The sequence below is a fragment of the Penicillium alfredii genome (genome assembly GCF_028826965.1).
Source record: "Penicillium alfredii strain IBT 34128 chromosome Unknown utg000007l_segment0_segment0, whole genome shotgun sequence".
NCBI lineage: Eukaryota > Fungi > Ascomycota > Eurotiomycetes > Eurotiales > Aspergillaceae > Penicillium > Penicillium alfredii.
Window position 1 is genome coordinate 1327823 of NW_026622704.1, and position 26760 is coordinate 1354582.

A 26760-nucleotide genomic window follows, 5' to 3' on the forward strand; every position below is an offset into this window, starting at 1 on the left:
CCATGAATACATACCAACCTCGTCCCTGGAAGGCACCATGCCCACACCAATGCATTGAGAGTCTGTGTACTATGCACTAAAGGAATTTTTGCCCCATACCCTAGATCAATGTAACTCCAAAATTAGTGCAATCAGCTGAACGCACGATCTTAATCTTGTTTAGTTCTCCAAGGCCTTTAACGCCACACAGTTCGCTTTCCCGGGGTAGGAAGACCGGGAAGTTAGGTGAGTTTCATAGATGATGAGGGCTTAAGGGGCGGTCCCAAAACGGAAAAAAGAGGTTGGGATCTACATCATGGATTAGCAAGGCCCAGGGAAGACACGGGGCGCCACTATAAAACTAACATCAGAAGGATTCGTGAGGCAGAATCCTTCGATGGGGGTTTGCCGAAGCGAGACTCCAAACCCCGTTCATGCACATACTGTGCGAGAGACCTTTGCAAGCATATCAATCCTGCTCTATTCATATTTGATGTTGCATAGGCTGAGCTAGAGTACAATACATGTTTCAATATGACAAGGTTTCTTCGCAAGAGCTGTCGTGTGCCTGGCTGGAAACTAATCATAGCGACGGGCGCCTAGGATATTGTGCAATTGAAACTTGTATCGTGGCCATAATTCATGTCATATATACATAGTTGAAAGAGTAAAGTCAGGGAACAATTAATCTCCATCCTTAGACATGCAGAGATTTGTACTGCCACCTAGAAACCCTAAGCAAGAACTTTCATAAAGCCTTATATCATAGCTCCGAGGCCCAATCTTATAGCAAAGAAATCATCAAAAATGCGCAAATAATATGAAAAAGACCAGGTCTTCCGCGGAGGGAAGTAGCTGCTGCAGTACTAGCAGCAGCCGGAGGCAGGGCCGGCGGAGATGGCGGAGCAACCAAGGTCTGATGAGGACTGAAGATGGCTGGCGACGGATCGAGGTTGTATTTGTTTGGTAACGTCAAGTAGAGAGGGCTAGACAGGGACGAGACCAGAATATAGGTCAAGCTGAAAAATGGTAGCCCTAACTCTAGGTCGTTTGTGTCTGCGGTCGTGCATCGGGACTTCTCACCCGAAGGAAAGGCAGAAACGGGAATTCCAAGCTCAGTAGACCTGCCGGTACTGGCGGCCGTCACGTTGAGAATGATGGAGAAGTTTGACTGGCAGAGACCTGCCCCCTGGGCCTCGGGGAAGATGATGTTATCGCTGTTGAAGTTGATCCTCGCGTCGAACTTTTGCGGATTGCCCGCGGCAACACCGTGGTTTTTATATTTCTGGATGGTAACCTTGTTGGGGAAATTCACGGTCCCATTCTTCAGAAAGGTGCCATTCTCCGAGCCAGGTAGGATATACCATGGCAGTGATTGCACCCGATTGGCATCATAGCCAGGACCCCCGCCTCCAAGGACTAACGAGCCATTGAACTCCCCCCTTTGGCCAAGATTGAAACCAAACGGAACGGTGAGAGTTTGCCAGGAGGACAGGGACGCTGTGTATCCAGCATTGTCAAGGATCGAGTTGGGACCCAGGTTGAGGGTTTCTCCGTCGTTGGCTATCAGGGGGTATGCGGAACTGTAGAGATCATCGGATTGGTTTAGTTTACAGCTAGAGTATTGAATCACCTTCGAAGTGTCTGTGTGATGACTTTTAGGGAAGGATTTTTCGTCGTTAATAGCGAGTCGACGGACGCCGCTGTGTTCATCTTTCCCGTTAATGTTGCTCGTGTTGGCGCCCCAGGGGGCAACCACCGTGTCCAAAGGCTGGAGTACCAGTTGGTACACATTTGATGTTTGCCGAGGGACTTCGGAAGCAGCCACAGTAGGATTGAAGGAGACCCCCGAAGTGACATAATGGGATATGTGGGCGCTCGAGCCGCGAGCTAAGCTCAGGGCCAAGAAAAGAGGCAGAAGCGAGAAAACGCGAGGAATTGGAGAGGCCACCATGTCTGAACAAAGCAGTGTTGCTTCAAATAGAGCCAGCAAGTGTCGGAGCTGAGAAAGAGAAAGAAATCAAAGACGTAGAGAGAAAAAGAAAGACGAAGTGTAAAACCCTTCCCAGTCCTTGCCAGGTTCCATGGCAAACTCAGTGAACCCAGGCCGATCACTTAGCAAGCCCACAGCAAAAGCCCCGGGGTCGGTGCCCTGTAGGACCCTTTGGACTAGTAAATGCTATACCGGGGAAATTAAGAGCCCTTTCCTTGATTGATGGCTTGGTGTTCGGCTCCAGCTCTCCCCCACGTGTACCATAGCCCCCAAGCCCCGTGGGGAATCTCCCCATAGAAACCCGTTTTATTTATAAATTTATTTACAATGGAAGGAATCTAAGAATGGCTTTTAACCCCATCGGGAATAGCTTAGTCTCCAGAGGGGGCCGAACTACTAGTGTTCAAATGAACTATGCACTCTGTTAGCTCTGTTAGATGTATTTCCCTGGTGCTTCCGGCCTACAATGAGCGCTATAATAGAGAGAAATCGCCGCTTCCTGTGAAATTCCTAAGTTACCTTTCCTGCCCTTTGGGGAATCCGTGGGGCCCGCCAGATAGCCACCATGTGGGATCTCATTCGGTTTCTTTGCCTTGTCGGCACGGCCCATGCCGCCGTCATTAGGCCAGTGCCCCATTCAGAGCCTACTCAGATTGCCCAAGATATGTCCGCAGCTGTGGTGTCTTCTCCTACTGTTCGTCCTACCGCTCGTATAAAATTAGAGCCCTCCAGTACCCGAAATTACCTCCAGGCCAGAACGCTCACTTTGCCCGTCATGTCCAGTAAATGGACGGATGTCTCCTGCTCAGATGGCCTGGTCAGTGATCAAAATCCCCAAAACATGACTGAGCGGTATGAAAAAGCCCAGGTCCCTCGTGAGTTTTTGTTTTTCCTCTAGGCCAATTCTTTCTATCCTCCTTCTATTCCTCCTATTCTGTCGCTTATTGTGAAATGGCTACTTCCTTTTATTTCTTAGATTTACAGCGCCACATATACTTGCGGTGCCAGTGTTTTGTGAGATATACATTGCTGACCACATTGACAGTGGCTTGGAAAGATCTCTGGGCGAGCTGGTCAAAATATAACAACAGTGACAAGCACTCAACGGGGGTTCCCGAGACGTTCATGATGTATGTCGGCCGGGTATTCTACGATAAAGAAACAATGGACTGCGGGCAGATCGGCGACGTAGGGTGTGATGGGTTTGAATGCGAGGCCGACGGAAAAGCGCCGGCCACGTACTTGATCATGAACGGGTTCGCCTTTATGAATATTGTCAGTGACTCTGAGAGAAAAAAAGCTACAAGCGTATTGTTCCTGCTGACAGACAGATCATAGTACTTTACCAAATTACAAAAAGCATTTTATCTCGCCCGAGATGATGTATACGAGCAGATGCCGAATTTTGTCAAGCTCTGTGCGAACATCGACGATGAGTCGGCATGGGTCAAGAGCATGTTGGATATTGGACTCTTTTCGAGTTTGGCCTTTATCCCGGTTGGTTTTTCAGCGAGTAAGTTGGGACAATACGCCCACGGTTGGCTGGTAAAAATGGTCACTGACATTTTGGTCGATCTATAGTGGCGGCAGCGGAGGTGGTTGCGGCTAGTGAGTTTCCCTTGACGGTATCTACATTTAGCTCATGCTTTGGTTTTGGATATCCACCCAAGTTGTCTTCATGGTTCACTAACCATACATGGACAGACTCGGTACCAGCATCTCTTGTCACTAATATGGCGATCTCGGGGTCTGTCTTTGTTCATAACATGGTGGAAAACTATATGAAGTGAGTTTAGTGAAATGGGTGGTCAATTGTACCGGACTAACAAACAGTCAAGATCAAAGACGAATGACGATGAGACACAATCCCTGAGAGACCTCGCCAGGTCAATTGTTGAAAAGGCCGGCAATGCAATCATCGAGTATCTGCACAGAATGACCAGCGGACGAAAAGATGTCGAAGAGGATTTGCGCCAGTTGATCACCACCGGAATCTTGAATACCTGGTATTTGGAGATTCGATCCGGTAAAGAAGATGGCGGCTATCTTGATTTTCAATCAAAGCTGGCAGCGGGTGCAAAGCAGGGTATTTTCGGCCAGATCATCATCCCGGCATGGCGAAAGGGGGCTAAGAAAGCCAACCCGTTTATTTTGTGAGTGACTCCAACATTTATAAACTCATGGTTATAGGGGGCTATGAACTAACAACAAGCAGGAGAATTGACCGAAAGGACTACAAATGCAAAGATCCGGTTTCTCAGGCTGCGAGCCATCTCGAGCTTGACAAGCACATGAGCAATGATGTCAAGGACAAGACAATCTGGTGTGATAAAGAGTAAGTACTATAGTGAGAATGGCATGTTTCTGGTAAACTAACCAGCTCGAATCTCGTTCCAGTGGCAATTCTTTCTTCCTGCTCGATGCCCACATTGAAACCAATGTCTGCAGTACCCAGAATGGCTGCGGAGCAAGCGAGACTTACGGCTTTTTTGCTCTCGATGGTGGAACAGACAAAGACCTGGAACCATATAATTTGCATATTAAGTGCGTATCTCACACCGGGGTTCACATTGTGATATAGCTAATACCATCTAGGGATTTCGTTCTCGCCACGTATGGCGCATATAAACTCAACGGCAACAAGAATGGATATGTGAGTAGTTTCCCAGTTTTCTTATTTGAAATCGGTAATACTCATGCTCTATAGATCCCTGATCAAACCACAACTAAGGAGGTCCAGGACGACTTTTCTGTCAAGGACAATGTATTTCCCGGAGTCAGCAGCGTCAGGACACCTGGTAGGCTGCCAATCCATTTCATCATACATTCTATATGCGAGCAACATGATTGACATTCAAACCGCAGGCTTCTTCAACCTCACCGTCTGCCTGAATGCAAAGGTGGCAGCGGATAATCTTAAGAACAACAAAATCTACAATTTCGCCCCTTGCCAGGATCCCCAGGACGAGGTGACGGTCAGCCAACCCGTAAACAGCAATGACTACACCTCAGGAAACTGCATGGTACACGTCACGCAGTGGCGCGACTTGGGCGATGGCACCAAGAACAGCAACAACAATCCTCTGAAAAATACCCAGCTCGCCATATCCATCACGGACTCCACAGACAAGCTGGTGCTACATGCCCCGAAGCAGCCCCTGTACGGGACGCTGGCAGTCACCAGTCCAGAAAAGAACAAGGGACTCAGCAACTCGCTGGTCACCACTCTCCACGACGGCAAGCTCGTGTTCTGGTATCGGGATATCTTCTGGGACGAAGACAGCCCGGAGCACCGGTGTGACTTTGGGGCATACGATAGCGGCGACCATGCGATGAAGGGTGACGAAACAAGGCAGGGCCAATGCATGTTCCACTGCGGCGATCCCACCAAGACTGCTCCGGACTCGGTGCCCTCGCTCAGTTTACAACATGTACCCTCGCAGCAGGCGTACCTGGGCACGGGGGGTAACAAGAACATCGAGACGAGTGATTTCGGTATTGATGGCAAGGGCAAGGGGTTCAAGGGTGGGTGGTGCACCATGCACATCCGCACGTACGAGGCTAAGCTGGATTCGTCGAAATACAACTGGCTGAACTCGGACTCGGACTATGCTCTCGAACTCACGATCTATGACGCGAAGAAGAACATGATTGCCTACCAGTCTGAGACATATGGCGATACCACTGTCCAGGGCTTGTTGCCCTACATTATGATTGCGACTGCTCCCAAGGATACGCAGGGCCATGTGTCCTTCAAGTATGCTGGTCAGAGCTTTCATACTGGAGATAAAGATCACTGTGGCAACTGTGGTGACTATGACCGGGATTTGTTTATGGATTGTGACTGTGGGTTTTCGTGTGCCCAGGCTGATGATAAAGATTCATGACCATGAAATGAAATATCTATCGAAGTGGATGTTGATTGTAGTTCCCTGTAGTTATGTCAAGTGCCTGTTTGTATCCATGGTTTCACCTCAAGACCGTTGGGTAAGCATACTATAAAATGTCCATTTGAACTAATAAGAGGATTCACTGTTGAGTATCCAGCCCAGGCAGTCCCAGACACCAGAGACACGAAACGCCAGGCCTCCATCGAGGTCAAACCCGAAACGGTAGAACCGCCCTAAACACCATTGCCAAAGATCCTGCGAGGTATCATAGATAAGAAATATCAGAGGGCATGACTGTTGCCCCCATACACGTTCATACACCTGTCTGTCAACCACAGGTTACAACCACCCTAATCCATATCCACGTCCATGTCGACGTCTGGCTGGTTACAACCAGGGCTCGTTGTCTCACTGTCACTCGAGCTATCCACAGAATTCATGCGATCAAATGCTTTGCGACGAAGAAGATCCTCTTGGGCCAGGCCTGTCTCATTGGCTCGAGGTGCCAGAGCTTGGCGAGAGGGGCGGAAGGGTGAAGATGGCTGAGGTGTGGGCTGGAAGAATCGGTGCAAAGTTTGCTGTCGTGGATCAACTGTCTCTGGGGGTGGAAGAGTCGGTTCCGAATCCATAGCTGAGTCCATGGCTGTGTTGTCAACTGCCGGCGTCGAGTTCTGTTGTTGCTGGGCGGAGAAAATCCACCGAAGGGTGTTCTCTGAGCTTGATGTGAGCATTGAAGCTTGAGATCTCGTGGCATTCCGATGCAAGGCCATGCTTGTGCTAGGCAATGCCAGCAAGAGTGAGCTGAGTTACTCACCATAAACCACTGCGTCACTAGGCCGGTCGTTTCGGAAGCGCTTTCGCGTCCGGCTGTGGAGGTGGGCTGAGGTATCGACTATTCCCCATTCATTGGCTGGTGCCAATGGGCTAGATGGGACGGCCTGGAAGACAGATTTCCGCTTGAGAGACATGCTGAGCGTGTAGTGGAAGAATTGGGAGGTTCGAGGTGGAAGAAGGTGAGGTGCAGCTCAGAGATGGCTGGGAATGCGATTGGCCGAGGCGCGTCGCATTACCGCGTTATGGTCGGGTCACGCTAGTCCCAATGAGGCAAGATAGCAGATGCCCTGGCGTCATCTTTTGGTTGTCTGTTCTCTTCTTTTCGTCTTATTTCGAATTTCCCAGGTGAGTCAAGTTCTATTTCATTTTAGGTTGCATTTGTATATGAATTGGAATCCATGCAGTCAGACACGTGGCATTCATGTATGCGAAACAGACAGGCAGGAGATAGCTACGAGGCAAGGAGCTTTGACGAGGATATACTGGTTTAAGATGAATGATTCGTTTTCTAAGATAGCCATTTTTACACTCGGCTCAATCTCTGGCTTGCGGGGGGATAAGAAAGAAAAGAAAAAGAAAAAGAAAAAGAAGAAAATGCGTGAAATTGATAGGCTTGCTTGGTAAGAACTTGGGGTGTTTGGAAATCCTAATACGAAACAGTCTCCATTCTATGTTTTCATATGGTAGCTTATGATTTTTATATCAAAATAGGACATCCCTCAGGATACTATAGCCCCATTAATATTATCTGCCTATGAGGAAACCCATAGATCCATAGATTACTTCATGACAGTCCTTTTTATTTCCAATCATTTATAGAATGAGCTATTTGAAGCCAACGGAATTCTCTAAAAACAGAATATTGAAACCTTCAATACTTAAGCACCTGCCTAGGTCGTTGTAGAAATCGGCATGCCGGGGAGCCTCCGGGATGCCGCAGCTCCACCACTTCCCCGCTTCTCCTCACTTGGAGTTGACCCCAGTCATCTCAACAACGCGGCCTCAACAAACCTTTAAGTTCTTCAAGTGTCACCATGCCATCTAGAGATGCCTCTCATGCCGGGTCATGGTATTCGGATAGTGCCCGCACTCTAACCCGCCAGCTGGATGACTGGCTGGCACAGGTGCCGGACACGGTGGAGAACGTAGGCTCGCTGCCCGCAGCAGGAGCCCGAGTCATCATTGCACCGTAGGTCATCCTACATACCCTTATGGTAATCATTTGGTAGAGGCTATACTAATGATGCAGACATGCGGGCTATGCGTACTCGGGTCCCTGCGCAGCCTACGCGTACAAGGCGCTAGACCTCTCCAAAGCGTAAGTTGATATTGCGGGTCATGGTCATACAAGCAGTCTCTCTAATACCACAGAATAGGAAGCGCATCTTTGTACTGGGTCCATCGCACCATCATCCATTGTCGACGCTGGCCCTGCCCCAAGTGACCTCTTACTATACCCCTCTTTCCGACGACCCTCTCCCACTCGACACCGAGCTCATCGCCCAGCTCCTGGGGACCAAGGCCACCAAACCCAATGGGTCGAGTATTAACTTTACAACGATGACACGGTCGATCGACGAAGACGAGCACAGCATCGAGATGCATCTGCCATACATCCACCGTCTCCTGCAGCGCCAGTACCCTGATCGTTCGCCGGCGCAGTACCCGCCGCTGGTCCCAATCATGGTCGGCAGCACCTCCGCCGCGACAGAGCAGGCATTCGGAACCATCTTGGCTCCGTACCTGGCTGACCCGTCCAATGCCTTCGTTATCAGCTCGGACTTTTGCCATTGGGGGCTTCGCTTCCGCTATACGTACTATGTGCCCCAGGCGCCCACGCCAGGGCCCCAACTCCCCTTGTCGAGTTCAGCGCTGCCGCAGCCGTGGATTGATGCCGACGATGTTGTCGAGAACATTGATATGGTCTCAGCGGGCCATGTACTCCAGCGACGAGACCGGATCTCAAGCCGCAAGCCAGCCATCCACGAGAGTATCTCGGCGTTTGATATGGCTACCATGGCGGCTATCACCACTGGATCTGCGCAGACTTTTCTCGACACCATCGAACGCACAGGGAATACGGTCTGCGGACGTCATCCGATTGGCGTGATCATGGCGGCCCTGGAGGCTGTTGTGGCGGGTCGACCGGCGGGCAAAGAGGGTCTCTTCTACTTCCTGCGATACGAACGTAGCTCGGATGCAGTGGACGTGGCGGATAGCTCTGTCAGCTATGTCTCGGCATTTGCTGTGCTATAGACCATTTTACTAGTTGCTGGCTGATGCTGCCTTGCTTGCTTTTACGATATGAGACCAATTCCAGAATCATTGATAAAGACAATGCATCTCTTTTATTCTTCGCTCTTCCCGAGATACAACCTCAACAACTAATGAGGCACTCTGTAAAGGGATCTATATCTTTTATTTGATTCTCTTTTTCATTTCATGTGAAGATAGCAGTTGTATCCCCGGTAGTCATCCATCAATCGAGTGTCCCAGAATTCCCCGAATTAGTATCAGCTAATTCCCGGCAGATATCACAGACTGTCTTCCTTGGTCTATGTGACAACCCTCGAGCAGCAGCCAACAGGGTTCTAAGGTAATCACAAGGCTACGTAATAGCCGGTCCCTGTTTGCACAACTGCGCACCAAACATCACCGTTTAATATTAAACTATGAGAGAGTAAAATATGCTTAAAAACCTAGAATGCGTTCGAATATCTTATTGCTCCGGGGCAAGTCGGATGAAGCGGGTCTGTGAAACATGCCAATAGAAACGGTTTGGAGGCGCATGCATTGTAAGGCTTCCTCGCCCCCACCGTTGATGCTGCACGTTGTGCAGTGGGTCTTGCATTGACCGGAATGATTGCGAGGTTTGCGCCCTCATTAAGTGCTAGGCACCTAATTAACCGATGTGCGTTTGTGGTACTTCTAACTAGGGGAAAAGTCCGGGGGGGGGTTAGTACATCTCGTACATCCCCCTGTTTACTTTCCTACAACAACACAGATTATTTTTCAGCCTTGTGACTATGGCAACTCCCAAAAAGAGAAACCAAATCTGAATATCTCAAGACTCGGATCCAGCCGAATATCTCTGACAGCCACCGGCATCATCAGGGACCTCCCGATCCTGCAATTTAGCCCCCTTCCTGAACTAGCGTTAGGCGTTGATGAACTCGAGTCATGTTGCAGCTGTTTTGAGCATATCAAACCCCAACAGCCTGTTCTGTTTGTTTATAGTAGAATATAAATCCATTTATGATTTTGCTTATCCCATTCTCTTCTTCTTTTTACTTTACTTTCTTTTTTTTTTCAAAAAAGAAAAACCAGCAAGAAAAGAAACTCCCACTGTTCATGTGGGAGGACAAGTCCCATCCCCATCTTTGCTTTTTCCAACTTGATAGGGGCCCGTCGGGACCCCATCGGCAGGCATCCAGATCCTGTGGCGTTTTAGTCCCGGTGATCTTCATCTGACATTGCCATAGTGTAGCCGGATGATAATTCCCCCAGAAAGACATACACAGAGAGAGCGAAGAGAGTCAGTCGATCAGGATTATCTGAAACGCCAATAGACAATTTATCGCCGACAATCCTATAGATAAAGCGGGCGAGCCTGCTTAAATCGGCTTGAGAGGATCGCATAAGCGTGGGATGTAGCAAATAAAAAACAGACCTCTTCATATATCAAAGTCTGGCCCTCTCCTGGTCTACCACGCATGGTATTTCCTGTTTTGTTTTGCTGATTCTCGTTCTTGCTGTTTATCTCTTGTAAGTACACTCGGTCTACTTTCCTCTCTTTCCATGTCTCATCCTGCTTTTCTCTAGATCATGTTGCAGAGATACGTCTGTTGGGCCCTGGTAGGGCTGCTGCTGCCCTTGACCACGGCCATCCCCAACCGCTCGCCCTCAGGGGTTTGGTCCACGCCGTCTGTGCCTGGCCCATCGACTGCATCGGCACCGGCTCCTGTTGCATCGGCTCCTGTTGCTAGCGGCAATGGCAACAAACTGGTATTCTGCCATTTCATGGTATGCATAATCAACTCTTCTTTAAGGGGAGAGGGAGGGGATATCAAACCCAACTAACACTCCATTTCTTGGGATCTAGATGGGCGTTGTAAATAACCGCCAGAGCGCCAGCGACTATGACGACGACATGAAGCGTGCCAAAGCCGTGGGCATCGACGCATTTGCCCTGAACATCGGAACCGACTCCTACGCCGACACCCAGCTGAACTACGCGTACGAGTCTGCAGCCAACAATGCCATGAAGGTATTTATTTCCTTTGACTTCAACTGGTACAAACCCGGCCAGGGCAGCGACGTGGGCAACAAAATCAAGCAGTACGCCAATCGACCCTCGCAGCTCAAGGTCGAGGGCAAGACATTCGTGTCGTCGTTTGCGGGCGACGGCGTCGACGTGGGCACCATCAAGTCTACGGCGGGCCCGGACATCTTCTTCGCCCCGAACTTTCATCCCGATCAGGGCGATTTCGGTAATATCGACGGCGCGCTGAACTGGATGGCTTGGGATAACAATGGGGGCAACAAGGCCCCGACGCCGGGCCACAATGTTTCTGTCTCGGAGGGGGACAATTCTTATACCAATGCCCTAGCTGGGAAGGACTATATTGCTCGTGAGTACCTTGGCAGGAACAGGTTCCCGTGTGTGTGTTATTAGTTATATTCCATGCTAACCAAACCAAACTTCAGCGGTCTCTCCTTGGTTCTCCACGCATTTCGGCAAAGAGGTGTCCTACAGCAAGAACTGGGTGTTCCCATCCGACCTGCTCTGGTACAACCGCTGGCGCAATATCCTGGACCTGAGCCCGCGCTTCGTGGAAATCATCACCTGGAACGACTACGGCGAGTCGCATTACATCGGGCCGCTCTCGTCGCCGCATAGCGATGACGGCGCCTCCAAATGGGTGATGGACATGTAAGTCGAGAACAGGCAGACGAGCAGAGATGATCCAAGAAGAGAGAGAGAGAGAGAAAGAAAAGCTGACTGATAGAGCACAGGCCCCACACCGGCTGGCTAGAGATGTCGAAGCCGTTCATCAAAGCATACAAGGCCGGTGCGCCGTCGGCAGACCACTATGTCACCGAAGACAAGCTGGTATATTGGTACCGGCCGACACCAAAAAACGCCAAATGCAACACGGGCGACACCACGCCCGACGGCACCGACACCATGCAGGACGCGGTGTTTGTCGTGTCGCTGCTAAAGAGCCCCGCGACCATCACCGTGCAGTCGGGCAGCCAGCAGCCGCAGCTCCTCAAGGCACCGGCCGGCATCCACGCCTCCTCGGTGCCGATGGGCATCGGCAAGCAGACATTCTCGGTCAAGCGCGACGACCAGACCGTGTTCTCGGGGACGAGTCTGAAGGATATTGTCGATACGTGCGTCTGTGGCATTTACAACTTCAATGCCTATGTCGGCACGCTGCCAGCTGAGTCGAACGTCGACCGTCTCCAGCCTGATGGGCTGTCTATGTTGTCGCAGGGCCTTAAGGTTCCCGCGTGCCCGACTAATACTCTGGGGGCCGTGGGCGGCGCTACGGGAGTTGCGAGTCGTGTACCTGCGACGAACACCCCGGTTGGCACGCCGGTCAACAACCCGGCCAGCAGCCCTGTCAGCAACTTCCGTCGCCGTGTTGCGGTTTAGAGAGCATAGTATGAAAGGATGGCAGCATCGATGGGCAGCATGGGAGAGTCAAAGAGATAAGCAAAAGGAAGCCAAAAAAAGAACCCGAGTGGACCCGACGACGCTGTGGGCAATGTCCTTATCTCGTACTTTTGGCCCTTTTTTTAAAGATGCGTCTTCACCGACTCTTTTTCTTGTCTTTTTTACTTGATTCCTCTTTGGTTCCTTTACCAAATACCATGGCATTGCGTGATTCTTAACGGGGCTCGTATCCTGACCGTTCGGATCGAATGGAACTGCAACACGCGGGACTATGGCTTGATCAGCAGGTCCAAGTCGTGGAAATACGAGAAGTGATATTGTCTATATAAACAGCACGAGCTCTGCAATTTCGCAGGATAATGGCGCGCATTAAACAGGGCGTGTTTTCGTGGGAGGATGTGCTAGCCCAGCGATACCAAAGTAAGCCTCTTCCCACCTAGCATCTACTTGGTATACTTGAGATCCACTGAGTGTCTATCGAGGCAATTATCTTAAGATATCAAAACCGAGTATCTTCTCTTCAATGGACATTCACTAACCACTTGCCAGCTAATAAACCCCCTCCCCTCCCCCGCACACGCCGCCGCACGCTCGCAGCCCCGCAAGCGCAGTCGCAATGCCGACTGCTGACGCGCCTCTCGCCCGAGCTGCGAGTGATGATCTGGGAGTTTGCGCTGGGCGGGCTGCATCTACATATTATCCAGCGGAGCGGACAGCGACTGGGACATGTGGTGTGCCCAGCGAGCACTTCGGCGTCGTCAAAGGATGCGCCGTTTTGCGAGATCTGCCACGGCGGCGGCATTGCACAGCCGGTGAAAGAAGGCGACTTAGTCCGCGCCGGCCGGCAAGATAGACTGCTGGGTGTTCCAATGGCCTGTCGACATATGTAAGCCATGTCCCTGATATTGACTCGATATACCTATTTTATATGCTGGTAGAGCCTGAGTATACTTGAAGAACGGTTGGCTCCCGAATAGAAACTAACCCAGTGTATTCACACTTTTAAATATAGGTACCACGAAAGCATCCACCTCCTCTACACCCTCAACACCTTCGAATTCAGCAACCCTTGGACCCTACCCTACCTCCGCCCCACCATCCCCACAGAACACTGGGACTCCCTCCGCGCCATCGAGCTGCGCTGGTCCTTTCCAGGCCACTGGCTTCCCAGCAAAGACCCCGTGCGCGCAGTGTATGTGTCCGCCGGCCGCGCACAGTGGCTCGAGACCTGCCGCGCGCTAGCCCGGCTGCCGACGCTGCGGTCGTTCGTGCTGGTTCTGGGGAGTACGTGGTTCAGTGAGCCTGTGGAAAAACTGGCTGTGTTTCTGGACCCGTTGCGTGGTCTGCCTGTGCATGATAAGACTAAGACGGGTAGTGGGCGGAGGGCCAGGTCATCGTCGTCATCGGCTGCGTGGGAGCTTCGGCTTCAGGGCCAGGCGTATTATCGACATGAGATAACTCGTGTTGGAGAGGATTTGCGTCGACGTGGGATTGAGTGTTGGATTTCGATGGTGTGATTTGACATGACAAGATGGTCTCTCTATGATGGTGATGATGATGATCTTAGCGATATACGGCTTCCAATGATCGAGTCTACATATACTCGCAGAAATAAGATTCTTAATAGTGAGATACTTACTTTTGGGTTAGATCTAGACCTCACAGTATGCAGTATAAAATGCAATGCAATGCAATCAAGCGAGGAAACGGCCCTTGCTCCTCCTGGATACCGCCAGCCCCGTTGATGGACATGTTTTGTTTCTGATATTCGTGTCAAAGTCACCTCAGTCCACGAGTTGCACCAAAGCATTCCACAGCTTCTCCGATCACCTCATCGAAGATCATAGAAGGCGAAAAAAGAAGATCATTCTTCATTCTTCTGCCGATGGAGAGGGACCCACACCAAGTATCTTGCCCCTAGCTCAGCGGCGAATTCATCGACTTCATAGAATGTCTTAGAACACACATTTTATGCATTCTTGTTTCTTCATGTACATTTGTTTCCAGCCTGGTCTTTTTCCTTGACTGTGGCAATGGAATTGCCAAGGGTTAGGGCTTACTGGTACTGGAGCTATACTAGACTTCTTAATTATTTTGTTAAATTCCATCTGACGACTCTCAAATCATACATCAACTGTATACACAAAGGGATCTATATGAATAGATGATGTTTCAACATCTAATCAAAGCACGAACCAGTAGCTCGAAAAAAAAAAAGCAAAGCTCCACCATATCCACCCGAGACTGAGCTCGGGAATGTAGAGCTGCAGGTGAGATCCCACGTGCGAACACCTACAGAAACAAAGCCAGTAAAGTCAATTCTAGGTTATTGTAGGATAATCAACCGAAGAATGGTCAACAATCCAGGTCGAGGTGGCTCAATATTGACGTCAAATTGAGCATTGTTCCCACTACGTATTCGTCCATACTACGCGACTCGACCATGTAATCTTAATCTTAATCTTAATTTCATTTTCACGTCCAAATTTTTAAACTATACTCTTCATCATATAGGAAGAAAGTAGACCTTAGACATATACACAAGTAAATATCTCTAATATCATAGAGCTGGAAATGGTGCAATCGCAGAGCCACTATACCCAAGCCCTAACCCGAACCGACGTGTCCAAATGAGACCCTGGACCCACCGTGGGACCCAAGGATCCCGGCTATAAATAACAGTCAGGAATGGGGCCCGAGCTTGGGCCAGGGTCCCACTTGATTGATTCATTTACATCCTATAAACCAAGATAGAATACAGAGATTATACGAGTTGTGTGTGTGGATGTACATGGCTATACATACTACATCATTGTGAATGTCCAAGGAAATGAAAAGTGGAAAACTCGAATCCATGTCAATAACCTATCCCCCTCCATCTGCACAGCCTCTGATGTCTGATTATGTATGTGTGATGTCGACTCCAGGGAAAAAAAAAACCGGCTGGGCGCCGGCTCCACCGGGCTGGAATAGCCTGGCGCTAAAGATGGGCATCGCGGGGAAGATCGCACATCCTAATCAAACGAGTATTTTATGGTTCTGAATTACAAGAGGAAAGATACCCAGATAACCTTGGAAGTTGACAAAAATAGATGATTAAGAGAAAAGGTGGTATTGAAGTGGTCTGGAGGAAGTAAAGAGGCAAGGAAAATGTATGGATAACACAAAGATCGAACTGGCATTCGAGCCAGAGACATGAAAAGGAAAATGAGATGGCTGCAACCGTGTCTCGTACAACATGTATGCCGTCGGGCATGATTAGAATAGAAGAGAATGAAAGAATCGTCACCACGGGCGCCCTGCAAAAAACCATGCCCAAGCTAATGCCATGATACGAAAATCAAACACCGTACCCAGATTAAAGAAAGGCACTGAGATCCACGTGTGGTATCAAAAAGAAAATAGAATAATTGAGGTGTAAGGAAGGTTCCAAGAGAGGATCGTGAAGGATCGAGTCGGAGGAATTGGTGATCATCAATTGATCACAAGGGGCGATCGTGGACTCAACATGACTAGCCATTTTGGATGCCAAAGGCCATCCGCAGGTAGTACTGTCCAAGTCGGCGGTCGGGTCGCGCCGTTAGCGTCGTGAAGACGGCGAAAGTGCCCGATGATCCCCATCACAAAGAACGGGCGGGTCACCTGGCGCGATGGGACCGGCCTTGCTCGGCGGTTGGAGTTCGCGATGCTCCCGGGAGATTCGTCAAGTGCGATGGCGCCCTGCCAATTCCCTAGAGATAGGTTGACGAGGGGGAAAGGCGGGAATCGCTCATGCGTTCGATAGACAAAAGGGTCGAGGGGGGAGTACCCTCGGAAGCCCGAGTAATAAGAGCCCATATAACCAGCAGAGGCCATTAACGTCCGCCGGACCGGTCGGGGCCAGAGTTGCCCGGTCCTCGCTGTTGAGCTCCGGCCCACTCGCGAGCCACCTCCTGGCGCCCACCGGGATGCTTTTGCTCGTCGGCTCGGCCGCCCACCATACTGCGCGGGAGCAGGCCGTTGATCTCCGCGGCAAGAGCAGATGCCATGTATCCGCGAAGCTCCTTCTCTTCGCGCTCGTCTTCCTTGATCAGGCGGCGCTGATCCGTCTTCGACATGTTTTCACGGCGCTTGCGTCGGATTTCGTGGATGGACCACAGGACAACCTCTTCGGGGGCTCGAGTACGCGGGGTTCCGTGTTTGCCGAAGCTGCGAACGTAACGGCGAGTGACATCGGTCGCTCCGTCGATGGAGAAGGCGATGCAGTATGAGAGCTTGCGGCGCCATCCTAGCAAAGGGGTTAGTATGGTCAAACGAGACATGATGAGCAAATGACAAACCTTCGGTGTAAAGGCGAGGTTGATCCCATGCTTCCTCACAGGCATCGACGTGCACCCATCGACGCTGGTGCTCCGAATACACCTCCGTCCACACGTGGTCCTCGGAGTTCCATACCCAACGGACCCGGGCCCCGACCGCACGGCAAAACATGCTGAAGCAGTTGGCCCACTCGCCTACACGGCCTCGTCGGGACTGCAGCAATTGCCAAACATCCGAGTACCGGGGGAATCTCTCGTAGGCACCACAGCTCGCCTCGGCGCAGCGGTAGAGTTCGACCCGAGACGCACCGCGCGCGGTTTCGTCGGGGGTGGGAGGAGTCATACCTTGTGCGATCGTGGGCATGTGGCAATTCGAGCAAGGGGGGTTGTTGACGAATTGGAAGAAGGATCGTTTAAACCATCTAAGAGAAGCTGTCAGTCGCTGCCAGAGTCAACCAGTCGCTGCGAATCAGTCGCTACACACCTTAGCAATGCCCGAATCACACAATCTTGGTAGCCCCATTCCGGCTTGCCACCGATACTGGCAGCCTGGGCCTGCATGATCTGGCTCTCCTCCTCTGCCTCTGAATACAAGCGATCGAGCGGGATAAGACACAAGGCCTCATCCAAAAGACCCGGGTTTTCGTACTTGGTCGGGGTGACTGACAATCCTTTGAGAAGATTGTAGAACTTGAGCGAAGCCGGGTCCTGAGGAGGTGAGGGCATGATGGGGAGCCCACGCAGCGAGGGCGAAGGAGTCGATGGCTGGGGGGATGGGTGAGTTGGTGAAGCGCCGAACGATGGCGGTGGTGGAGGCGCTCGCGAAGGGGGCGGTGGCATCGGACTCGACATGGACGAAACGGGAGACTGGGAGCCGGGTCGCGAGCGCGATTGTTCCTGGAGTCGATTGAAGCGCTTGTTGCGCATCAACTGCTCGAATTCGGTGGTGAGGGTGGTGGCATCGTAGGTGTTGGCCGGCTGCGCCGCCCGGTGTCTGCCGTCCGCCATGGTCGAAGGGAGTGGTCACGGCAGACTGCACAGATAGTCAACTCCAGGTTGACTCGATGGAATGGCGAAGGAGAGACCAGAGGTGGGATGGAGAGGTGAAAGGAGGAAAGTAGAAAAGGGAGGTCGAGGAAGAGGGAAGATTGAAGAGAAGGAGGGAAGGGTGGATACAGTGTATTACGAGCGTCGTCAGCCTCTGTCGCCCTAATCACGGGCCTCGCGCCCAAGCCGCGTGTGCGTAACCGAAAGGCCAAGAAAAAAGGACCCTTTTTTTATGTATTTTTTGGGACACGTACGCAAGCCCTATGTGTTGATTCTTGTCTTCTTTTCTTGCTCTATTACTGCTCTATTACTGCTCCATGAGCAGGTAAGTCATGGTGAATATCGGTCTACATATGTCCAATTGTCCACGGGTATTCCACCTGTACATTCAAGTATACCAGGTATACCAAGTATGCCGTATATCAAGTATACGAGGTATACCATACCACTTATCAGTCTGACGCGGCTCCCGTACACCTTCCCCATCAATGATCAATCCCCCGAGCCGATCAGAGCGTCTCTACTCTCAAGACCATGGACCCATGGACCCATGGACACCCGTCAGGAGTCAATGGTAAATACATCGCCATGAACTCTAGAGAGAGAGATCCATGGATAGTCTACGCGGCTGCGTACGAAAGACCCTGAATCATCAGGAAATGGAGACGCGCAAGCGTCCGTCTTGGCGGCGAGCACGATGAGAGTCTGCGTCTCCACGGCGCTAAACCCGTTCAGGCGACTGCTGACATCGTGGCCTGAGTCCTCCCAGGGGGCTTGGCATTCACCTTCGAACAGTCGCACTCCAGAATATCTCGGGTGGTATGTGGATGTGCCTGTCGATCGCTGATGCAACCTGGTTGTGCCAAGACCGGTGGTCTCAGGATATTGCAGACTTGGGGATGGGAAGAGAGATTCGATCCAACGTCAAGAGTCCAGGCAAAAAAGTCTCCCAGGCAGCAAGGCACGGATCCCATGGATATCTGCCTATATCTACTCGTTGATGACACTACATCAAATTAATATCCAAGCTCTCTGACTCGGCAACGTCCGTGTTTCAGAGCTGTTCCTGAGTCTCCGCTGTGGCTCAGAGAACACTTCACAGCCCCCCCTTAGGGCTGTGTACACCTCGAGGTATATATGTTGTGTGTTACATCCCAACTTTTGGCTCTGGGGGCCAATAATTGACGATCGGCGTGTGCTCACCTGACCATCCTCGACATGCAGCATGCAAGGAACCCTCCTACTCTCTCCATGGACCGAAGTGGACTTGGATGAATTACCTCGAGTGAAAGGGGCATCTCGCAGAAACACTGGCTCAGGGGCTGGAAATCAGAACTGACCAGAAATCAAAAAAAGGGCTGATCGTGCCGAGAGAGTCCACGACGCGAATCCGCTTGAATCCGTGCGCGCTGCCAAGTGCCAAGCTCCTCTCATCGTCATCAGCGTTTAACCTCATTTGAGTGCGCTGCATCCCCTTCCCACTAATCTTGAAACCCTATAATAATGCTTATTTGTTTATTTGCCTCATCGTGGGGTGGGTGTGACGTACCGGCCGAGCGATTTGAATATTCCCCACGATCACCTTACCACACACCCATAAAAAAAAAAAAAAAAAACTGCCACGCTTCGGTCCACGCATCCGTGTTCCACTGGTTGACGATGCTGCCCGAGCTCGCTGCAGCTCAAGTGGGGACGCCCTTGCGTGCCTGGAGATGCGTGAAACGGTTGTGCTGTTCGTGCCGTCATGCGTCATGGGGGGGGGGCCAAAGAAGACACGCACAACGGCGGAGCTGGCGTTGAGACTGGCGATGCTCTCTATCACCGTGTACACCCTCATTCCTGTTCACAGGCAATGACTGGCGACGCGGACATGATATCCGTGACGCGTGTGGGGGGACCTGTCGGGATGGACCGATTTTTCCTCTTGTGAGCCCCGATGGCGTTAGCTGCCCGACAGTGGAAGAGCCACTATTGCGCGTTCTTTGCTATGACACGCTTGGGCTGCCGTCAAACTCATCTGACAGAAGCTCCACTGGGCGTTGCGTGCGACTTGGTTTTGGTCCAGGTTGGTTGGATGCTCATGTCTATGCATGCTGATTCCCTTGTCAGCGATGGCAAAAATATTCAAAGTCGAAGTGTCGAAAAACTGCTGCTGTTAGGTATGTCAGCAAGCCCTGCTTACCCATTTATGGGAGGTTGTGTTGTCGAACTATGAAATCAGACAGTTGCGAATATGGTAAGTGGTTAGAGAACCATGAAAGCAATGATTCTGTTGAAAATCAAGACTGCAAAATGGTAGTTATTCCTGGGTGTTCGTTCCATGTAGCTGCCGTTTGTTCAGTTGCTGCTATGGAAATATATTTGATGGACATCACCCTCCCTGACGTATTGTAGACTCGACACTTTTCAAGCTGTGTATCTGGAGGTCTGATGGATATCTTGGACATTACAGACTCAAGCCCCAGAACATACTGGTCATGTTTATTTATTTCTCTACAGGAGATCCAAGAAGTTTCGATGCCATACACGCAAAGGGGCATGGAGCTTGGGGATGCAATACAAAATAATTGCAAAGAAAAGCGACTAGCAAGTGCAGAAAAAATACAAAGACCTGAAGCGAGAAAATATCCCAAAGTGAGCCAACAGCGAGAGATATACTCGGCCAAAGTCGATTTCCTTGTGCTCCTCAGCTGACTGTCTTCACATCTCAACCACAGTCTGCAGCTCTCCTTTCCTCAATCCCATCTATGATGTCTTCCGGCCGTTAACCGCCAGTTTCTTGCGACAGCCCGAGCTCAATGACAGTCATCATCGCTTCTCTGTAAGTTCCGGCCTCTCCCGAGCACCAACGGAGCTGACCTGCTCTACCCCAGTTTCCTCCCCTACACCATCGACTTCAAGGACACAGAATCGAGAAATGGGCGCCGCAAGTCCTCGGTCAGCTATTCCGTTGACGAGCCCACCGCAGAGAATCTGGCAGACGCCCACTACCGGCCTCGTCTGCGATCCGGCAGCCAGTCGTTGACCCCCGGCGCGACGACGGAAGACGAGAAAATCTTCAAAGCATACGCCTCGCGGTCCGCTGGAGAAATCCAATCTGCCGATGACCCCAATGGACCTGGTCCCAGCGAGCCCCGGGCCGTCTGCTGGGGCCAAAGCCGCAAGTTCAACCAACCCCAGTCAAAGGCGACTACGCATCCCGAACCATCCATCTTGAGTCGCCCGAACTCGCAGCAGGATTTGACGAGGGAGGGGTCGCCGAGTCGGCCAGATGCCGAGAGCCAGGGCAGTCCCAGCGCCTTGCTTTCGGCCGTGGACTGGGTGGTCAAGGCTGCGGAGCAGGGCCATGGAGGCTTGCAGAATGCAATCTATGCTGCTGAGGAGGCGGGCATGCTTGCAGACAAGATGTGGGTGGGCACGCTCGGCATGCCGACTGACTCCTTGACCGATCAGATCCAGACGGTCATCGCCGAGACCCTCAAGGATCAGTATGAATCCCTGACCGTGTTCGTGGATGACAGCGAGTTCGAAGGGCATTATGCCCATTTCTGTCGCGCAGTGCTCTGGCCTGCGCTCCACTATCAGATGCAAGAGAGCCCGCGTCATACTGAGTATGACGATTATTCCTGGAAGCAATATCTCAAGGTCAACGAAGCGTTTGCCAACGCCATTGCCATCTACTGGCGACCCGACGACCGGATCTGGGTTCATGACTACCACCTCCTGGCCCTGCCCTCCCTACTGAGGAAAAGACTGCCGCGCGCAGAGATCGGGTTCTTCATGCATGCTGCGTTTCCCTCATCGGAGGTGTTCCGCTGCTTGAATTCACGGGAGTCCCTACTGGATGGGCTTCTTGGTGCAGACCTTGTGGGCTTCCAGACAGAAGAGTACTGTCATCACTTTCTTCATACATGCAGCCGGCTTCGGAGACTCGAGGTTTCGGTCGATGGAGTTCAGGTCAACGATCGGTTTGTTCATGTCAAACCGTTTCCTCTGGGGGTCGACTACAGGGCCCTCAACGCGCTGCGCCGGTCTGTGGAGGTCAAAAACTGGATCACCAATATCAGCGAAAGATACCAAGGAAAACATCTAATTGTGGCCCGCGATCGACTGGACGCACCAGGAGGAATCAAGCAAAAGTTTCTGGCTTACGAACTTTTTCTGGACAGCTACCCCAAATGGAGAGAGAATGTAAGTCAATAAGAGATATTTATAAGCTGCATGTTAGTTGCAGCACTGACCTATGATGACGATGATGATGCAGGTGGTCCTAGTCCAAGTGGCATCGTCCGCATCAGAGATCCCAGAATTAGAAGCCCAAGTTTCCAAGATCGCCATGAGGATCAATTCAATCTACTCGACCCTGACACACCAACCGCTAGTCCTTCTTCGCCAGGACATCAGCTACTCCCAATTCCTCGCGTTGCTGAGCGTTGCCGATATCTTCATGGCCACCAATCTCCGCGAGGGCATGAATCTCACCAGCCACGACTTCATCCACTGTCAAGACGGCGAGCTAGCCTCGCAGCGACACGGGTCCCTGATCCTCAGCGAGTTCGTCGGCAGTGCATCCATCTTCCACGGCCACGAGCTGCTGGTCAACCCATGGGACTATAAGCAGTGCGCCGACGCCATCAACACCGCGCTCGGGATGTCTCCAGAGCAAAAGCAGCGCAACTGGCAATTCCTCCTGACCCGCAAATCCCCCCTACACCGCGCTGGCCTGGCACGCATCCTTGCAGAGCGCGCTCTCCAAAGCACACAACCAGCAGCACTCCCGCGAAACGCACCAGGTGTCACCACTATCCCTCCCAGCCCTGAAAGAGTCATACCAAAATGCCAAAACACGGCTATTCTTCCTCGAAGACGGCGCCCTCCTCGGCGCAGACGAATCCATCCCTTCCAACGAAGCCATCGCCACCCTCCACGGCCTAGCAAACAACCCGGCAAACACAATCTACCTCACCAGCCACCGCAGCCAAGACCAGCTCCAGGAAACAGCAAAGCACCTCCTCCCACAGGGAATCGGACTCATCGCCGAGAACGGCTGTTTCATCCAGACAAGTGGGCACCCGGAAGCCTGGGAAGCCCTCGTGAACGTCGAGCACGCGCGCACCTGGCGCACGGGAATCCGCAAGGTGATGGAGTACTTCTCCGAGCGCACCGAAGGCAGCCGCATCGAGGAGCGGCGTTGCTCGCTAACCTTCCACTACGACGGCGCGGTCGACCGCGCCGTCGCCGCGCGCCAGGCCTCCGAGCTGGCGGACCAGATCAACGGCGCCTGCGGCAGCGAGCCGATCCGCGTTGTGCGCGATATCGCGGCTGTTAGCGTCGAGCCGCTGCATGCGTCCAAGGCTGCTGCCGCTGCTGTATTGCTTGATCGTTGGCCTGGGACATCATCGTCCCCGGACTTTGTGTTTGTTGCTGGCGGTGCGCGAGGCGACGAGGCGCTGTTTCGCTGGGCGAATTCCTTGGCTGCTGCTTCTCGACACCAGATGCATCAGGACCGGTCTCGGTCAGCGCTGGAGATGGCTATGGCGACTCTCACGGTGGGCTCGCATGCCACCGAGGCGCGGGCTGTCTTGCCGCCTGATAGCTCTTTATTGGATGTTCTACGGATGTTGTCGGGGTCTGAGAATGAGCCTGAGCATCCAGAGGGTTGAACAATCTACCTCTTCTTTCCCTCTGTATTCCTATGAGATTCTCTTATGAGAACTCCTGATCCCATGATAGAAACGTGACCCACGAGAAGACACGAAAAAAGGGGTTATTTTTATTTTATTTCTACTAAAACCAAGTACCAAACATCCCCATGTATTATCTACCACACCATCAATTAAACTGGCTTTATGTTTCATTTTTACTTCAAGTTCTCACGGCGCTCGCAGGTATGCCTACCCAGGACCCTCTAAAGAGTAGCTACGAGCCCAAGTACATGGGTACATGAGTCGAAGACTAAAAAACAAGCGCCACAAGGGATTTCCACTTGACGATCATAAGAAATTAGGAAGAAAAAATAACGCAGGACCTATTGTTCCATCGAGGACATCAATGCGCCACGCCAGCAGATAAAAACAATAGAAAAAGATACCACATCCGTTATGCACAACTAAAAAACAATCGGAGCAGAGCAGGCGCAGAAAATATCAAGGCTTGACTGGAGACCCGCTTGTGGTCAGACCGAGAAGAAAAAGACAAAAGACCATGCGACAATCCAGCGCAAGTGCAGGATGCAGAAAACCAGAGTAAACAAAGCACGACGTAAGAGAAAAGAAAGATGGTCAGTATGAAGAAGAAACATGAATCGTAAGACTCCTTGGTCGGCGGAGGTCGCTTAGTACTCGTTGCCCTGCACAGAGTTCGAAAGAAAAGGGATAGAGGTCCCAGACGCAAGCCTGGCGATGAGAAATGTCATGGCTAATTCGCGGCATCGGCGCCACGGCTGCCATCCTTGTTCGATGAAGTGGAATCGGTGCCGGCTGAGACGAGGGTCGGGGCGATTCGACGCTTTTTCGATTGCTGCGGCGGGGCCGTGGACTCCGCGTCTTTGCCTTCCTCCTTTTCTGACTCGCTAGCAGCTTGTGCATCGCGTTTCCCCAGGATGCTGCCGCTGGTTGCTTGGGCTCCCCCTTGCGGGACACTCGACATCGGGGTTTGGGGCGGCGTGGTGAGTGGAAGCGTCGAGGGCTGGGGCTGGGCAGAGTGTGTGGCCGTGACCAAGGGGACAGATCCGAGCGTTGGGGTCGGGTTGTTGATTACATTCGTCGTGGCTTGCTGCGTAGACGATTGGGTTGCGACCGAGCAGGCCGAATTAGAACGGGCTGGACTGGCCGGGGGCACTTGGGACGTGCTAGGTGCCGCGGATCCTCCACTGCTTGATGGCGCATGACTCGCTTTGACGGGGGACGGGGCGTGTGTCGGGGTCGGCAGAGGCGTGATGTTCACCAATGAAGTGCCTGATGCGACGGGGTTGTGAGCTGCCGAGGCTGACCCGGTGTGTGGCTGTCCCAACTCCCCAGGTGCAAACGAGAGGGCAGAACAAAACCCATCAGAAGAACTCATGATCAATGTCAAGCCATCATGGGACCTGCCACGCATTAGTGAGACAACTCGAAACAATAAAAGAGAAAAAGCTTACCAAGTCAAGTCCGTGAAGGTTGCAAAGTGCAGATTGCTCACAACGCAAAGGGGAGTCTGCTGCTGCGTGTCGTACACGAAGACAGCATCTTGAGTGGCAACCGCATATACAATGCGGTGGGGAAGCGCGAAGACAGGGGCTGTAGAACTCTGGCTGGCGTCGTTGCCACCATTATCGGTCGGCTTCGGAGACGACTGGGGCTTTGATGCTTCACCGGCCGAGGGCGTTGAGGTCGGGGGCTCCATCGTTGGCTGGCTGGTGGATGATGGGTTTGTAGACACCACGGAATCGGGCAACGGCGGGAACATGTCATCCCCGGAAGATGTATCCAACGTGATGTTCTTGACCGGCTGGGTGCCCTGCTTTAACGAGTAAAACACCGGGGAACACTTGACCGCTACAGACGGCTTCTTATGACCGGGAAGGTGAGAGATGGGTGGCTTGTTGAAACCGGCCCGAGTATAGACGTAGACCGTGTTGATGATTTCATCGGTCGTCTTCGATGAATCGGTGGGGGAGACATGACTGGTCTTGTACTGCCCGGCTGGGGTGAACAACAAGCTCCCGTCGGGAGCAAATGCCAGTCGTCGGAAGAAGGACGTAAATGTTTCGTTGGCATATATACTGACGTTCTTGACCCCGAGACCCCCCAGAAGACTGGGAGACGAAACCTCCAACGGCTTGACGGCCGGCAATGGCAGAGATGGAGCGGGCGATGCAGAGCGCCGGATGGAGGGAGAAGACCCGAAGGAGGAGCGGCGGCTGTGGGAGACTGGAGGCGGGTCCATGGGCAGGTTTGACGCCATTGGAGTTCCTGGAGTCGATGGAGCAGGCGAAGCGATCGCGATAGAACTGCCGGTGGTGTGCTGTGGCTTGCTGGGAATGTCTGCGGGAGCCGGGCTGCTGGAGGAGATCCGTTTGGTCGGTAAGTCCATCTTGAGGTTCTTGCCATGCGGTGTCAGGGTGAATTGGCCGTCCTTGGTCTTCAAGCTGTAGATATGGACTGATCGGTCGGACGACTGCGTCGCGACGAATTCATTGAGCGGATCCCAGGCCACGCCTTGGACGTAGTGAGAGTGTTCGGCAATCTGTCGCACCATTTGGCCTGAGATTGGATTCCAGTATTAGCCACCGTGCCGGCACTCGATGAAACAAGGGGAAACCAACCAGTCTGAGCATTGTAGATCCGGGCAATGTTATCCATGCTTCCAGTGATGATAAACACACCATCAGGGGACCAGGCCAGGTCGTAGATCTCAGCCCCAGACGAGCGGCACATGTGCTTCACCCGCCAGGTTTCCTTGTCGTCCGATCGATCCTCACCCAAGCCGGTCTGTCCTTGCACCTCCGACGGCACCCACAACAAGACATTGCCATCGTCCCCGGCAGATGCCAGCATCTCACCTATACCCCGTGTCAGATGTCAGACTTCGCGGCCGGGGTTGCGCGCATGGGAGACCATACCTTTCGGACTGAACCGGACCACATTGACTGCCTGCGTATGCTTCACCAGTGTGCTCAGGTAGGTCACCTTTCGTTCTTCGCCAGTCGACTCGACTTTCCAGAGCTGCAGCGGGTGTCAGATCAAGAGGTACTCATAGGGGAAGGACGAGGACAGGGCCATACTCGGACATTGTTATCACTGTAAGACAAGCAGTCAGTAAAATATCTAGCACTTCCCAATCTCAGGCTCACTTACTTTCCAGCAGTGGCAAGCCGGCCCTTGCCATTGGGGTCAAAATGCACCGAATAGATAGGGGCATTATCGTTGTGCCATGAGATGAGCAGCGGAGTGGCCTTCATTGTGAGCGCCACAGCTCAGCGAGCTGTTTTCTGAGTCCCTCCACGCTCAAGAAAAGATGAGAGGTTTTCGAAGGAGAGAGATTCCAGCAGATTTG

General features: G+C 52.1%; 9 protein-coding genes across 9 annotated transcripts; 5 read left to right on the forward strand and 4 right to left on the reverse strand.

Annotated features, from left to right (window-relative positions):
• Positions 1-763: 763 nt before the first annotated feature.
• Positions 764-1933, reverse strand: NUU61_005168 (uncharacterized protein; the record flags this gene model as incomplete). The annotated part of the gene is made up of 1 exon (XM_056655750.1): positions 764-1933. One exon carries the CDS (start codon positions 1931-1933, stop codon positions 764-766), a length of 1170 nt encoding a protein of 389 aa, XP_056511363.1.
• Positions 1934-2537: 604 nt separating this feature from the next.
• On the forward strand, positions 2538-5859 carry NUU61_005169 (uncharacterized protein; the record flags this gene model as incomplete). Its single annotated transcript, XM_056655751.1, has 11 exons — positions 2538-2847; positions 3018-3247; positions 3311-3485; positions 3554-3580; positions 3677-3758; positions 3811-4125; positions 4188-4307; positions 4370-4516; positions 4568-4625; positions 4680-4770; positions 4838-5859. The coding sequence occupies 11 exons, from the start codon at positions 2538-2540 to the stop codon at positions 5857-5859; spliced, it is 2577 nt and encodes an 858-aa protein (XP_056511364.1).
• A 353-nt stretch (positions 5860-6212) lies between these two features.
• NUU61_005170 (uncharacterized protein) lies at positions 6213-6830 on the reverse strand (the record flags this gene model as incomplete). The annotated part of the gene is made up of 2 exons (XM_056655752.1): positions 6213-6598; positions 6677-6830. The coding sequence occupies 2 exons, from the start codon at positions 6828-6830 to the stop codon at positions 6213-6215; spliced, it is 540 nt and encodes a 179-aa protein (XP_056511365.1).
• Positions 6831-7730: 900 nt separating this feature from the next.
• Positions 7731-8952, forward strand: NUU61_005171 (protein MEMO1; the record flags this gene model as incomplete). Its single annotated transcript, XM_056655753.1, has 3 exons — positions 7731-7885; positions 7946-8014; positions 8073-8952. 3 exons carry the CDS (start codon positions 7731-7733, stop codon positions 8950-8952), a joined length of 1104 nt encoding a protein of 367 aa, XP_056511366.1.
• A 1569-nt stretch (positions 8953-10521) lies between these two features.
• Positions 10522-12358, forward strand: NUU61_005172 (glycoside hydrolase family 71 protein; the record flags this gene model as incomplete). The annotated part of the gene is made up of 4 exons (XM_056655754.1): positions 10522-10719; positions 10799-11327; positions 11404-11629; positions 11713-12358. The coding sequence occupies 4 exons, from the start codon at positions 10522-10524 to the stop codon at positions 12356-12358; spliced, it is 1599 nt and encodes a 532-aa protein (XP_056511367.1).
• A 380-nt stretch (positions 12359-12738) lies between these two features.
• On the forward strand, positions 12739-13896 carry NUU61_005173 (uncharacterized protein; the record flags this gene model as incomplete). Its single annotated transcript, XM_056655755.1, has 3 exons — positions 12739-12799; positions 12929-13265; positions 13392-13896. The coding sequence occupies 3 exons, from the start codon at positions 12739-12741 to the stop codon at positions 13894-13896; spliced, it is 903 nt and encodes a 300-aa protein (XP_056511368.1).
• A 2337-nt stretch (positions 13897-16233) lies between these two features.
• Positions 16234-17685, reverse strand: png1 (peptide-N4-(N-acetyl-beta-glucosaminyl)asparagine amidase; the record flags this gene model as incomplete). Its single annotated transcript, XM_056655756.1, has 3 exons — positions 16234-16646; positions 16699-17099; positions 17162-17685. The coding sequence occupies 3 exons, from the start codon at positions 17683-17685 to the stop codon at positions 16234-16236; spliced, it is 1338 nt and encodes a 445-aa protein (XP_056511369.1).
• Positions 17686-20522: 2837 nt separating this feature from the next.
• Positions 20523-23387, forward strand: NUU61_005175 (trehalose-6-phosphate synthase; the record flags this gene model as incomplete). Its single annotated transcript, XM_056655757.1, has 4 exons — positions 20523-20545; positions 20598-21915; positions 21989-22517; positions 22591-23387. The coding sequence occupies 4 exons, from the start codon at positions 20523-20525 to the stop codon at positions 23385-23387; spliced, it is 2667 nt and encodes an 888-aa protein (XP_056511370.1).
• Positions 23388-24141: 754 nt separating this feature from the next.
• NUU61_005176 (uncharacterized protein) lies at positions 24142-26665 on the reverse strand (the record flags this gene model as incomplete). The annotated part of the gene is made up of 6 exons (XM_056655758.1): positions 24142-24811; positions 24863-25967; positions 26030-26266; positions 26327-26429; positions 26489-26504; positions 26562-26665. 6 exons carry the CDS (start codon positions 26663-26665, stop codon positions 24142-24144), a joined length of 2235 nt encoding a protein of 744 aa, XP_056511371.1.
• Between the last annotated feature and the right edge of the window lie 95 nt (positions 26666-26760).